Source organism: Corylus avellana, chromosome ca8 (genome assembly GCF_901000735.1).
Source record: "Corylus avellana chromosome ca8, CavTom2PMs-1.0".
Taxonomy (NCBI): domain Eukaryota; kingdom Viridiplantae; phylum Streptophyta; class Magnoliopsida; order Fagales; family Betulaceae; genus Corylus; species Corylus avellana.
This window is the reverse complement of record NC_081548.1, coordinates 19,933,440-19,947,110: the sequence shown is the minus strand read 5'-3', so window position 1 is coordinate 19,947,110 and position 13,671 is coordinate 19,933,440. Positions and strand designations below refer to the sequence as shown.

Here is a 13,671-nt window from a genome sequence, read left to right as displayed (position 1 = left end):
ATATTAAGTCCAAACTTATATATAAACTTAAGCATTTGGGGTATTATATATGGTGGTGACTCGACCATCAATAGGTTTAGCTAGGGATCGAGACCGGGCCGGTTCGATGGCTCTATATGGCTTTTAACGCAACTCAAGCTGAAGAAACTTGATCAAGTGACCTTCGTTGACGGTTTGTTTAGATATTTATCTCTTCAACAATAATAGTAATGTAAATAAAGCTAGTCACGACCTCTTTCATAGCTGAAAGAAGATGGTGCATGCGTCCATACACGTACGTACCAAATCAGTCTCAATAGGCTTTTAACTTTTTTTATTTTTTTGCATTAACGTTACTATCTCACTTGAAAACAAAATAACCTACAAAAATAGATGCCATTTACCTTTGAAAAACAACACACACACATAATATATATATATATATATATATATAAGATGTTCAATTGAGATGTCGTTTTAATGGTAATGTGCGACTATTCATAAAACAAACGAAATTACAACTTGCAACAATAATTAGACTTGGCATGTCTTATTCCCCCTTTCATTTTTAGGCCAACTAAATTAACAAAACATAGAGGAGTGGGGTTGATGTGGTCCTTCCCCATTTTCATGGCTAATGCTCTAAGACAACGCCACAACGTTAACTGCCACACAAGTTCACTTGGACTTACGGTCGGTCGGTCCAAAAGAGGATCTTCTACATATCAATGTTTGATCGGGCATCCATGACTTTGAGAAAATCAAATAAATATTTTCTTTTAATTTCATTTTCCCCCCTTTGCAATTACAATATTTATTTTGAGTTTCAATTGGTGGCCTCGTGAAGAGTTAAATATTAACCCTGTCAATGTGAACAAGATCATATCCATTTTGAGGACGGCTAGACTTATAAATAAATTTTACAATATGATCGAAAATGTGATAAATTTAACTTTTGAGAAACCTAATCATATTGTGCCACTGCCACATCATGTTGTAAAATTTACTTTTAAGTCTAACATTTTTCATCCATTTTATATTTGTGTTCCATATAAGATTTTATGGGTGTATATATATTGCATACATTGTCATATCATTTAAAAAATTTTAAAAAAACTTTACTTTTTTTTTTTTTTTTTCAATGCGGGAGAGAGGGAAAGTAACTCCACATGCATTCACTGAAGTATAAGCAGTTTTGCAATCATAATTTCAAATTTTAAAATTTTGCAATGTCGATATATCATATTTTAGCCTTTAGTAATTTCACCCATTTTGTTTTTAAAGTGCTCAAAATGCCATCCTTTAAAAAACAAAATAGAGTGAAAATTCAAAACAAAAAATTTCCTTCAGCGGACCGATGTCGATTTCGTGGGTCACCAAAATTTTCACTTCGGTTATTATTATTAGTATTTTATTTAAATAAACAAGAGCATTTTGGACAATATTTTAACAAAAAAAATGGTGAAATTAAAAGGGATTAAAACATTGAATACGGACATTATAAATTTTTTAAATTTCAAAGTTATAATTATAAAACCGCTTATAATTTGGGAAAGTGTAAGTAAAATTTCTTCAATTTTAAATAATATTATATTATATATACGGTTAGATGCCATAAAATCTAATACGGTCCTTCAAATGATTACTCTCTCGATTTCTCGGGTGCCACTCTTTTACCTCTTAAATTACTTTGGCTCTGAGTGCCAATGGAGAGAGAGGGGACAGTCCAAGTGTAACTCAAGTATTTTACAACTGGATAATTTGTGACTGGATAAGATAAGATAAAAAATAAATAAATAAAAATAAAAATCCTAGAACTTTCGGGATAACAGTGATGATTTGTTTGATTATTAAAAATTAGTAATAAATGTAAGGAAATTAAAAATAAAAAATAAATAAAATTGTTTGATTGTGGAAAATATTAGGAATACCAGCTAAAAACTATTGGGTGCTGTGAGGATCTCTCTTGTATTTAGTATTGTGGTCGAAAAAGTACAAGAACCAGAAAAAAGGGTGGTTGTCTTAGTCTGTTAGTGCCGTGAAACCCAGTTTTAAATTGACTACACTGCCCCAGTTGTGACTTGTGCGAGTGAGTGCGCGTGTAGATTTCTACTTTTTTTTTTTTTTCCCTTTCTTTTACTTTTGAGGTTTCTATAAGACCTCTGTTTCTGCTCAATAACTCACAAATCGCTATCTCTGTTTTTCCTCTGTTTCATTCTCTCTCTCTCTCTCTCTGTCTCTGTTTTTCCTCCTGCAACAGGTTTGCTTGAACCATTTCAATGGGCTTTGATTATTGTCTGTTGCTGGTTTATACGTTCTGATCAGACGTTTATTTGGTGTTCTAAACAGGGTTGAAGTTGAAGATACAGAAAAAATGACAAAACAGAATGTGGAGGTTTCAGACTGCGCATCGCGTATAGGCATGGTTAGGCTGACGCCGTCGAAGTCGCCGCTGTTCTCGCCGGCGGTGCCGGAACCGCCTGCTGCGCTTGGTGGGAATATTGCCATACCCCAAAAGAAGGTCTTGAAGAGGCTTGAAATTAGTGGAGGAGGCGTCAACAACATCAGTGCCTGGGTTGATTCAATTAGAGCTTCCTCCCCAACCCGAATCAAATCTCCGGCTTCTCCGCCGGAAACCGAGGAGCAAAGCTCTTGGACTGTAAGTGTAAATAACGTTACAAACTTACACCCAAGCTAGCTTGTAACATTGCCATATAATTATTAAGCTTGTTTGTTAATTCCCTCTGCAACAGCTCCGCCATCCATCAGCGTTGCAAAAGTTCGAGGAGATTGTATCGGCTTTCAAGGGGAAGCAGGTGGTGATGTTTCTGGATTACGACGGTACCCTCTCTCCGATTGTCGACGACCCAGATCGAGCATTCATGTCGAGAGAGGTTTGTTCATTTTTCTTTACTACTAAATTCATGATTTCCAAACAAGTTCCATGCATTTTGTTAATGTCATTCACATTTTCTCCCCTGCTTCTTTAAACCAGATGAGAGAAGCTTTAAAAGATGTTGCAACATTTTTCCCCACTGCCATCGTGAGCGGGAGGTGCAGGGATAAGGTGCATTTTCTACACAACTAGAAAATTTCAAAAGTTGCCTCCTCCTGTAACTTCCATCTGTAATACTTTTTTTGTAATGAAATTCGCAGGTTTATAGCTTTGTGAGATTATCAGAACTTTTCTATGCGGGTAGCCATGGAATGGACATCAAGGGACCATCCAAACGCCGAAAATGCAACATAGTGAGTTTCAGTGAAGAAAAACAAAACTTTTGTTTCTAGTTCTTTTCGCTGTGTTTTCAAATTTTTGCTGATATTTTTCCGGCTGATTCATTCAGGGAAATCAGCCAGTTTTCTTCCAAGCTGCTACTGAGTTTCAGCCCATGATTGATGAGGTTTGTTTCCTTTTACTCCAAGTAAAAAAGCAAACATATATATATATATATATATATATGAAAAGGACAAATTGTGAAATTTTTTTTTTTCCTTCCCAGGTGTACAAAGCCTTGTTAAAGAAAACAAATTCCATCCCAGGAGCTATGGTGGAAAATAATAAGTTTTGCCTGTCCGTACACTTCCGATGTGTTGATGAAAAGGTAACCGAAATCCGGCACTTCCTCCATTTTTTTTTACTAATATGTATATATAATAATTTATTTATTTTTGGTATCAGAGATGGGCTGCATTAGCAGGTCAAGTGAGGCTGGTGCTCAATGCGTATCCAAAACTAAAACTGACTCAAGGGAGGATGGTAATATTCATTAATAATTACCCATCTTTTTTTAAATAAAAAAAAAAAAAAGAAAGAAAGAAAGAAAAGGAAATCCTACAGAAAAAGTAGTTTGGATTTTTGCAGAGGTCAAAGACGACCTGAAAATCTCATATGTTGGTTTAAAAACAGGTGTTAGAGATCCGTCCAACAATCAAATGGGACAAAGGGAAAGCGCTCGAATTCTTGTTGGAGTCACTAGGTGAGCTCGCGTTGAAGCAAATGTTTTCTCTGAGCAACAGCTAGCTAGGCTTGGATCGAATCCCTGAGGGACCAAGATTTGGTCTTATTATCCAATTCTAATATTGTCTTCTGTATACCATGTCTCTCTCTCTCTCTCTCTCTCTCTTCAGGATATGCCAATTCTGATGACGTTTTGCCGGTCTACATCGGAGATGATCGAACAGACGAGGATGCATTCAAGGTACGTATCATCATCATCATCATCATCTTCTTATTCTTCTTAATTAATTTCTGCTAATAATTAATTGATATTATATAATTAGGTTTTGCATGATAGAGGACAAGGGTTTGGGATCCTTGTTTCTAGAGTTGCCAAGGAAACATGTGCAACTTATTCGTTGCAAGAACCATCCGAGGCAAGATTATATATTTATTTTTAATTTGTATTTTTTGCATGTTAGCTTAATTAATTAATTATATTTATATTTATATCCTAATTAATTTGCAGGTTAAGGAGTTTTTGGTGCGATTGGTGGAGTGGTGTAGGGGGCGGGAAAGATTAATGCCACACCAAGGATAGTAGGTGGTGTAAACATTTTCGGCAATAATGATCCCATAAGTTTTTTGGTGGGTTCACATTTCGCTGTATGTTTTCACCTTTTTTTTGTTATTTTTTAGTTAGAATAAAAAAAAATATGTATTTTCTTGTTTAGAGATTGTACGTCGTTTTATCAAAATGGGAAAAAAGAATTCCTTGGAATTTCGGAAAATTCTTCAAATTCTCTCTCTCTCTCTCTCTCTCTCTCTCTCTTTCTCTCTCTCTCTTATGCGATGCCCATTTAGTTTCTTTTGAATTGAAGTTGCTTTTTGGTGCAACCATGTACATGCATCATCGGTGCAAACAATTCTTCACGGTTACGTTCACAAGCAAAAGTTTGGACTTTATCCGATCCACGTAAATGGAGTGTTTTGCACAGTATCTTGAAAATTTAGTCGGACTGGTTAAAAAAAAAAAAAAAAATCCTCTAAAACAAACATTAGTATCACATGGTGCAACTTAATTAAGAAGAGCTTAATTAGAAAAGCGAATTAAGTAGTATTAAAAAGCTGACCAACTATGCCTAAATAATCATATTAAGAAACAACTACAGCCAATATAGACTCATCTTCTCATTGATAGCCACCAAAACGACATTTTGACAACTAGATCCCATCAATATATACACAATACATCTTCTTCTTCTTCTTCTTTCTTCTTTCTTTTTTCTTTTCTTTTCTTTTTGTTTTTGTCAATATTTGTTATTTTCTAACTTTGGAGTTTGCATTTGCACTTGAAATCATGAAATTTTATTAACAATGAATGCATAGTTTAAAGAAAGGTACAAGCTGATTATAGCAAATTGCTTTTTAATCTTGGAATTAAGAAGGCACACATGTCATGCACATTCTCACATGCACGCACGCACACACTCGAAGAAGACCCATTATTTATATCATTCCCTTAACCATGGAGATCGAGCAATAAGAAAGTTACAATTTTCAGTTACTTCTAATCCAACCACTAGTATTAATTTGTGTATTCTTTTGTGGGAAATCTAACTTACAGTCTCTAAGAGCACTAGCAACAAATCTTTTAAATCTTATTTCATTCCCTAAATGTAAAAAAATTCAAAAAATTCAAAAAAAATAGTTTATTTGAATATAAAAGAAAAAAAAATAGTTTAATTACTTTATTAAAAAAAAAAAAAAAAACTGATGCTAGTACTCGATCTAGACTTCACATTTAATTAGTAGCAGTAATGTCAGCGATGAATTAGTTGGGGGTGGTAGGTAAAAAAAAAATTGTCCCCTACGTAACCACTAAAATTTTTTGGCCCCTAAACTCTGCCTCTATCCTTGAGCAGTGGGGTTAAAAAAAAAAAAATCGTAAAATATGTTAATGGGCATTAATTCATGATCATGAGGACCACATTTGATTGTGCATTCCCCAGTTATTTTGTTTGCTGTAAAACAAACAAAGAAAATAACTGGATAGAGTACTGTTGTGCAGTCAATAAAGAACATGCAGAATGTGAATTCTTGGACTATTTTACCAAAAAACATTATAGTGAATTCTTGGAGTGAGTGTTTCACCACCTTGTGCTGTCGCCAGTCGCATGAAGTGTCTTAAAATCTCAATAATGGAGAGCATCTCTAACAGTAGTAAACAGAGACACAGCATAACACACGCAATCGGGCTAGCTCTTTAGCGTTTCTTTTCTTTGCATTCTGATCGACGTTCATATTACATGAAATTTGTTTTTTTTTTTTAAAAAAAAACATTTTGTTTATTAAAATATGTGTTAATTTGTTCTCTCGTATTAATTAAGGTTAATTAATATTGAGTAAAGAAACCAAGGAAATAATTAAGCTGTCCATTTTGAATAATTATTCACTTGTTTCTAAATAAAGAGCTAGCTTTCCTAAAATTGGGAGGAATGCTTGACGTGTGTAATCCAACCATGAATGCAAAAACTCGAAAAATAATCTCTAATTACTGCATTAATTCATGTTCGTACGCATCTTGTACGTCCACTTTTGACAAGTATGCATTATATACGTTACCTTTATATATAATTGCCAATTAACTTAGCTTTTCATTTTGTTGTCAAATTTATAGTTTTTTTTTTTTAATTTTATGTTTTTCTATATATATATCCAATAGTTGATCGTAAAGAATTTGATTGAGAAGTGTCTGTAACTGGGTTGATGTTTGTCAGTCTTTAAATTTGTTATTTTCTTTTTAATAAAGGTGAATTTAATAATTTATGGGCAATGTCACATCAGTTCAATTATATAATAATGAGATAACAATTAGGTATGTAACATTATTTAGAGAAAAGCCTTGATTATTGGTTACCAACCTATTGAAATACAAGCCGTGTAGGTTGATCATATTCTCACTCTAGAGTAAATTAATATCAATAACTTATGCAACATAGATTTCATGACCAAACATCTTATCTAGATTTCCACCATATATAACCACGCTTTATAGCATAGATTCCAACTCAAATAATTGTTGAAAAGAATAGCTTAAAATTGATTGATGTGATTTGAGTTCAACCAGCCCTTAACCTTTCAACTTTAGTCACGCCCTCCAAACGCACGCGGTCGCGTGATGTTATCTTCGGTTCCGTTTGTTTTGAATTTTTTCTTTTTAAATGATTTTTCAACGTTTGACTCGTACGGATAATGGGTGACAACAAAAAATGGTAGACAACTTTTACCAACCTTCGATTGACGTCCGGAGAACTCCAACAGTGACCCGATGGTTTGAAAATGAAAAACTCAAACTTTGAAATCGTTTATAAAATTTAAAAATGAAAACTATTTTTCAAGACTAAAGAAGATTTTTTGGTCAAATCGAAAATATTTTCGATTTGATTACTATTTTCGATCGCACTAAATACCAAAAAATATGAAAAATATTTTTCATAAAATATTTTATGTTGAAACAAACAGAGCCTTAGTATCAGACAGAACATGGATAAAGCCATGCAGCCAGCAATTAATTAGCCTCAAGGGGATTAGGGGTGCAAAGGCGGTTACGGTTAGCGGTTAGTGGCAATAACCGCTAACCGTAACCGCCCTAGCGGTTAGTAAATTTCACTAACCGCAACCGCTAACCGCTTAGCGGTTAACGGTTAGCGGTTAGCGGCCGGTTAGCGGTTAGTGAAATAGATAACCGCCCGCTAACCGCTTTTTTAAAATTGGACTTTTTTTTTGGGCTTATTTTTTTGGGCTTTTTTTTACCCTCATTTTTTTTTTCTTGTATTTTTAATATCTTCTTGGGCCCAATTGCTATAAAAATAGCCCATATTGAAAAATCAAAAATATTTGACCAAAAATTTACAGTTACTTGTACTTAAAAAAAAATTTCCTTAAATATTAAATCTCGTTAACTTTTTTTTTTTAAAAAAAGAAAAAAAATCAACACAATATACAAAAAAAGTTCAGAATTCAGATAACTGTCACAACATATAAAAAAAAAATATAAAAAAAGTTCAACACAAAACATATAAAATAAGTTCAAATAAAACATTAAATGATACAAATAAAACATTAAAACTTCATCAATCCTCTCATTTGGTCATCTAGCAAATCCTGTGGACATCAAAAGAAGAAAAGTTATAATATTAAACATAATACTCAAATACTCAAATGATCAAGTGACCTTAATACTCAAATGATTGTGATTTAATGATCAAGTGATTATATGATATAATCATATAAATTATAGTGATAATATATTAATACTCAAATTGTGATTTAATTATTTTTAAAAAAAATTGTGATTTAATGATCAAGTGATTATGTTATATGTATAATTATAAAAATATATTATATAAAAAAGCGGTTAGCGGTTAGCGGTTACGGTTAGTAGACCCAATAACCGCTAACCGCTAACCGCTAGGCGGTTATGGCGGTTAGGCGGTTAGCGGTTAATGCGGTTAGGCGGTTAGGCGGTTGGCGGTTATAGCGGTTAGCGGTTAGCGGGCGGTTTTTAACCGCCCGCCTTTGCACCCCTAAAGGGGATAGAGAGATGGACCAATATAGGTTACAAAGAACATAAATATGGATGACCTTAATAATTTTTTGGGAAATCCAACACACATTATTCAGCGTGATAAGATCACATTCAGTAGGAGTCTAAACCTTTTTCTAGCTAGCGTTACTCATTATAGTTATCAATATTTGTTGGAATTTGCACACAAACGTTTTTAAAAAGCAATTTTATCAAAAATTGGGACCACTGGGAGCACATTCTCACAAAGAAGATATTAAAATATTTATGTACATAAATGATAAAACAATATTTGATGTGATTCTCTTAACTCGATTATTACCTATATCCGCAGGCAAGTAAAACCAAATCCACTATTTTCTTATAACGATTACAAAGCAAACATTCAACAAATGTACTCACAATAAACCAAGTCAAATCCCAATATTACACTCAATTCAAAATCTTAATCTTAAGTCGTAAATTTAACACCCTTATAGACCCAAAACCTGATACATCTAAATTAAGCATACATATATGATCATCTTCATTCTATATATATATAAGACAACTAATTATATAGCTCTTTACTTGTGTATTTTTTAAGACGAGATTCTTTAGAATTTGAGTCCATTTTCAAATTTTAGAAAGCTGAAGCAAAGAGCCTATGCTTCTAAACCAACAAGCAAATAAACAAATTGAATTATAAGATCCATGAGTTTAATTAAGATACTAACCCATAAATGAGTGAGGACAAAGCCATTGCTATTGAGCAAAGAGAGAGAGAGAGAGAGAGAGAAGGCATTGCTCACAAACAGATACAAGAGCTAAACCATTGGACACCTAGATTTGAGAGAGCCCACTTGAAACAATTTAAAAAATCAAGTTGCTTTTTAATGGAATCAATTTCAAGATTAATGAGTTATTTTCAGAGGGTTAGGTGGTGAAAGGGAAACCCACTACTGGTGAAGAGGAATCCATGGTTGTGTAGGAGTTGGAATCCACTTAAAGTGCTTGAATTGAAGAAGACAAGGGATTTTTAATGGGAACACCCAGCATGCTTCCAAGCCTTGCAAAACCCCCCCTCGCCCCCCCTCCCCCCTTGCCTCTTTCAGACGTGTAAAGAAATCTTCCACTAGATTCAACCCATCACTACTCCTGCTTCCTCCAACAGATAAACTAAATCCAGCAGCCTCCAATTATTGGTCCAAAAGGGCCACTTCCTTTACACCCTACCCTAATCTATTTCTCTCCCTCTCATCACTTCACATGATCTTTATTTCCCTCAAAATACAACTCCAAAAATAAAACAATTATATATATATATATATAAAGTTAATCTCTTTTGCTCCCAAAGAGACACCTGATCAGAATATGAAAATATAAAAATATAAACCCCATAGCTTCCCTGCATGACTTGGAAGTTGTGAAATTTTAATTTGCTGAATTAATCCATATTAATAAGTAATCAGATGATGAACAACTTTAAAATTGTTGGAGTGTGCATGATATATATGGATATGGTTAAGTAATAAGGGATAATAGTAACAATATTGATCACGCAAAAAGATGACAAGAAAATATTTAATTAATTCCGTGCCCATACCCGGCCCATTAATTACAAGTACTCTTAGTTAAATTATGTGTGTTTCATATTTTTCGATACTTCCAAATAATCCCTCCTGCTTTAATTAGTTATGTAGAAAGGGAGCATATTCTTGGCATGGCCATTGATATACGTGCTGTCCTAGGAAACTGGTTAACTAATAACCTACAGCTAGCGCAGAAAACCAATTATATTTATTTACGTACATGAGTTGTTTCTCTAGGAACCGGTCCCCGCTTAGAGGGTCGGGTTTCCAGGAAGATACGTAGACTCTGATGAAATCAGGGCCGGCTGAAGTCTCACGTGAATTAGGCGGCTGCTGCCTAAGGTCCTCAAGTAATAAATATTAAAAAATCTTAATTATTGTCAATATTATTTAATTAAAGCCTCAAATTAATTATAGTAAATAAGTAATTGAGAAAGACATTAATATGTTTGATTCTCTTAAAATCTCCAACATTCTATTTTTGAAATAAGTATTATAATAATTGATAGCATTAATTAATTAAGGAAATCAAATAATATATTAATATAAAAAACGTTGAAATGGAAAATGGGAAACGATGAGAAAGGTTAAGTTATCGGCGTTTAATTCAGACGCCAATAATTTTCGATATTAATTTACATATGCCGAGAAATGGAAAATAATTCTTAGCGTTCGTACGTGAATATACGCCGAGAAATTATCGATCATGTTAGTTTAAAACGTTGATACTCATGAATATTGCAGATCCGATTTGAATCATGAGAAGGGATCATGGCCGGCGGATGAGAGGATCAGTCGTCGGGGAGAAGACACACAGTCGAAAGACTTTGTATCAGATGCAAGCATGCAAAAATAACCTTAACTTACTTTAGTTTTTAATTTAAAACTTAAAAAAAAAACAGAGCTAAAAACCAGGAGGTGCGTTGTCAGTAACAGTGGCGTACCACATTATTCGACAAAGTCAGCACTAGGCACGCAAATTGCCACTTGCTTGATTGCCAGATAACTTTTTTCTTTTTATTTTTATTTTTTGCTAGTTAATAAATCTAGTAATGCTGCACATCACGTAGAAATTATTTGGTTTAATTTTTTAAAAATAATTGAGATAAAAAGTAGTCAGTTAATTAAAAATCATAGCCGGCCACGTGTATTTTCTATATATGTTCTGATTTTCACTCGCGGTCGGTCGGCTGATTCTCAGGGGGAGGTTCTTTTGTGGCTGATATCGTGGAGTACGTAGGGTTAATATTCTGCCATTTTTCTTTCTCTTCATTTGCTTGGAGGTTTGCAATAAATAATAAACCTTTTTTTATTTTATTTCTGTGCATGGGACTCGCTGATCAAGATTCCCCACGTTCCCTACTTAGGTTGACCACTTGGCCACTTGCATATGTCAGTTTCCATTTTTGGTAATCTGAAAAGAACAAACGAAATCCTTATCATAAAGAAGAAAAAAGAAAGCATATATATATATATATGCAAATCTTCCCAACATAAACTATAAACTCGATCGATAGATCCATATATTCTTACAACTTCTTTTCGACCGATGATTCAAATTAAGACTCTATCCAACATTTCCCATCAAAAAAACATTCATAATATTCTTGATTAATTTAAATCTCAAGTTGCCAAAATGCATGGACCTATATGGGTCAAAGCTAGCATCTAATCTGCTAGAATTTGTTCTGCTATTGTCTATGGTAAAGAACCATGTGTTGCAATATCTGTGGTATCTTCTGTGATATATGTCATGGAGATCCTCTTAATTAGAGGCAGAAAAGAATAATCTCTTTATTCCTTCCACAATTTAATTTGGAGAACTGAAAATAATAATCTTCTTTTGTTTTTTTTGAAGAATCTTGAAATCTTCATGGCATGTGGTAAGCAAATCAAATATGATGCACTTGAGGTGATTGATATGCGAATAAAATTGTTTCATCCACATGATAAAAAATAAAACCCTGAAGTATTCTTGGGAATCCAAATCCTATACAAAATTGTAGTGGATCAAGAAAGCTAAGCTCAAGTCAGGGCCGGCTGGAGCCTTAGCAGATTAGGTGGCCGCCTAATTACGGTCAATATTCTTTAATTAAGGCCCCAAATTATGGTAAATAAGTAATCAAAAAATGCATTAATATTGAATGTAAAGATATTTTAGGCCTTATAATGAGCGGTCAAAGATTTTTATCATAATTTACGATGACACTTAATCAGCAATAAATTATGATCTCAAGTTCCAACTAGCTTTTGGAAATTAAGATCCTCTCCATTTCATTTAAACTGGTGGATATATACTATAACTAACAATGTTCTAGCAATTGGATAGTCGATGCATGAGATATGTGTTTTTTTTTTTTTTTTTTTTCTAACCTTAAAAAAATTAAATGTTAAGAAGATGGAAAGTCTTTAAATATTTTATTCAATTACAAACTCATATTTATAAGTTTCTATTTTTTCTCTCTATTTCTCTACTCAAGTCTTATTCAAATTTGAATTTTTCTTTTCTTCTCCAATTTTATTATTTTCTAACAACAAATTGTTCGAGTCCTTAAAATCATTTCATATCTGATCAGTGATTAAGAAAAAAAAAAAAAAAAAAGATGTTAGAAAAAATCGAATATAAAACTTTAATAAGTAATTTTACATTTTAAGAAGCAAGAATAATTGTTTATATATATATACTGCACTTAAATTTCTCGTCTTAGACCCCAAAATGTATCGAGCCGGCCCTAGAGTTAATAGTCAAATTATGTATTGGATTGCAAGTATCTGATGAAGGGACCCCATGATGAAGGCAGACATTGATGTGAAAGGGCAAAGTGGGATGTAGCATTCATGAGAAAAAAAGGCCATATATTGCATGAATTCTCACACATCACTCAACCTAGCTAATCAACTTGATTAAAATCTGAGATAGCTCAGTACGTGTACTAGCTACTATTAATTATAAACAAATCAATGAAGATTAATTTACCCATATTTCTTAATTGATTATTCAAATAAATTCACCTGCCACTTCGTTAATTTACTGTTTTTTATTTTTGCATTTTGACATTCATCTCGCGCGTGTATCTTCGTTGAATCGACATGTTTGATGAATCATTATTAATGGAAGACGTCGTAGAAGTGATGTCCTGGCCGTAATAATGTTGTTAATTAGCCTCTTAAGTTAATTATGAGAAGAGATCTTAGCCACTTGATCAGAAGATCTGGCCTAAAGTAGAAAAAAGCAATCTTGCAGCCACATTAATTATATAATGAGCAAAAGAACTAACTGAAAAAACTACCACATTTCAGTTTAGCATATATATGTATATGGACCCCTCAAAGCTTCTCAAGGAAGGAAAAACCAGACGCTGCACCTTCTTTCTTTCTTTCTTTCTTTTTTTTCTTTTTTTTTTTTTTTTCTTACTTTCTTTTTTATTTTTCTAACTTTTTGAGACGTGACAAGTCATGTTGCCATGGGCATGATTCTTAAGGGACCCGCAAAATTATGCCATAGTGCTAAGCCCACTCATGACCATCACCTCCACTACTGGTCTCTCACCTTCCAATAACCTGCATATCCCCTCTCTGTTTCTTTTCTAGATTTT

The 13,671-nt window shown here is 33.4% G+C and overlaps 1 protein-coding gene across 1 annotated transcript; it reads left to right on the top strand.

Moving 5' to 3' along the window:
* Positions 1-2,183: 2,183 nt before the first annotated feature.
* LOC132189957 (probable trehalose-phosphate phosphatase D) lies at positions 2,184-4,620 on the top strand. Its single transcript, XM_059604814.1, has 12 exons — positions 2,184-2,239; positions 2,329-2,638; positions 2,733-2,873; positions 2,975-3,046; positions 3,136-3,228; positions 3,324-3,380; positions 3,480-3,581; positions 3,659-3,736; positions 3,887-3,956; positions 4,108-4,178; positions 4,261-4,353; positions 4,446-4,620. Exons 2-12 carry the CDS (start codon positions 2,354-2,356, stop codon positions 4,515-4,517), a joined length of 1,134 nt encoding a protein of 377 aa, XP_059460797.1. The 5' UTR covers positions 2,184-2,239; positions 2,329-2,353; the 3' UTR covers positions 4,518-4,620.
* Positions 4,621-13,671: the final 9,051 nt, after the last annotated feature.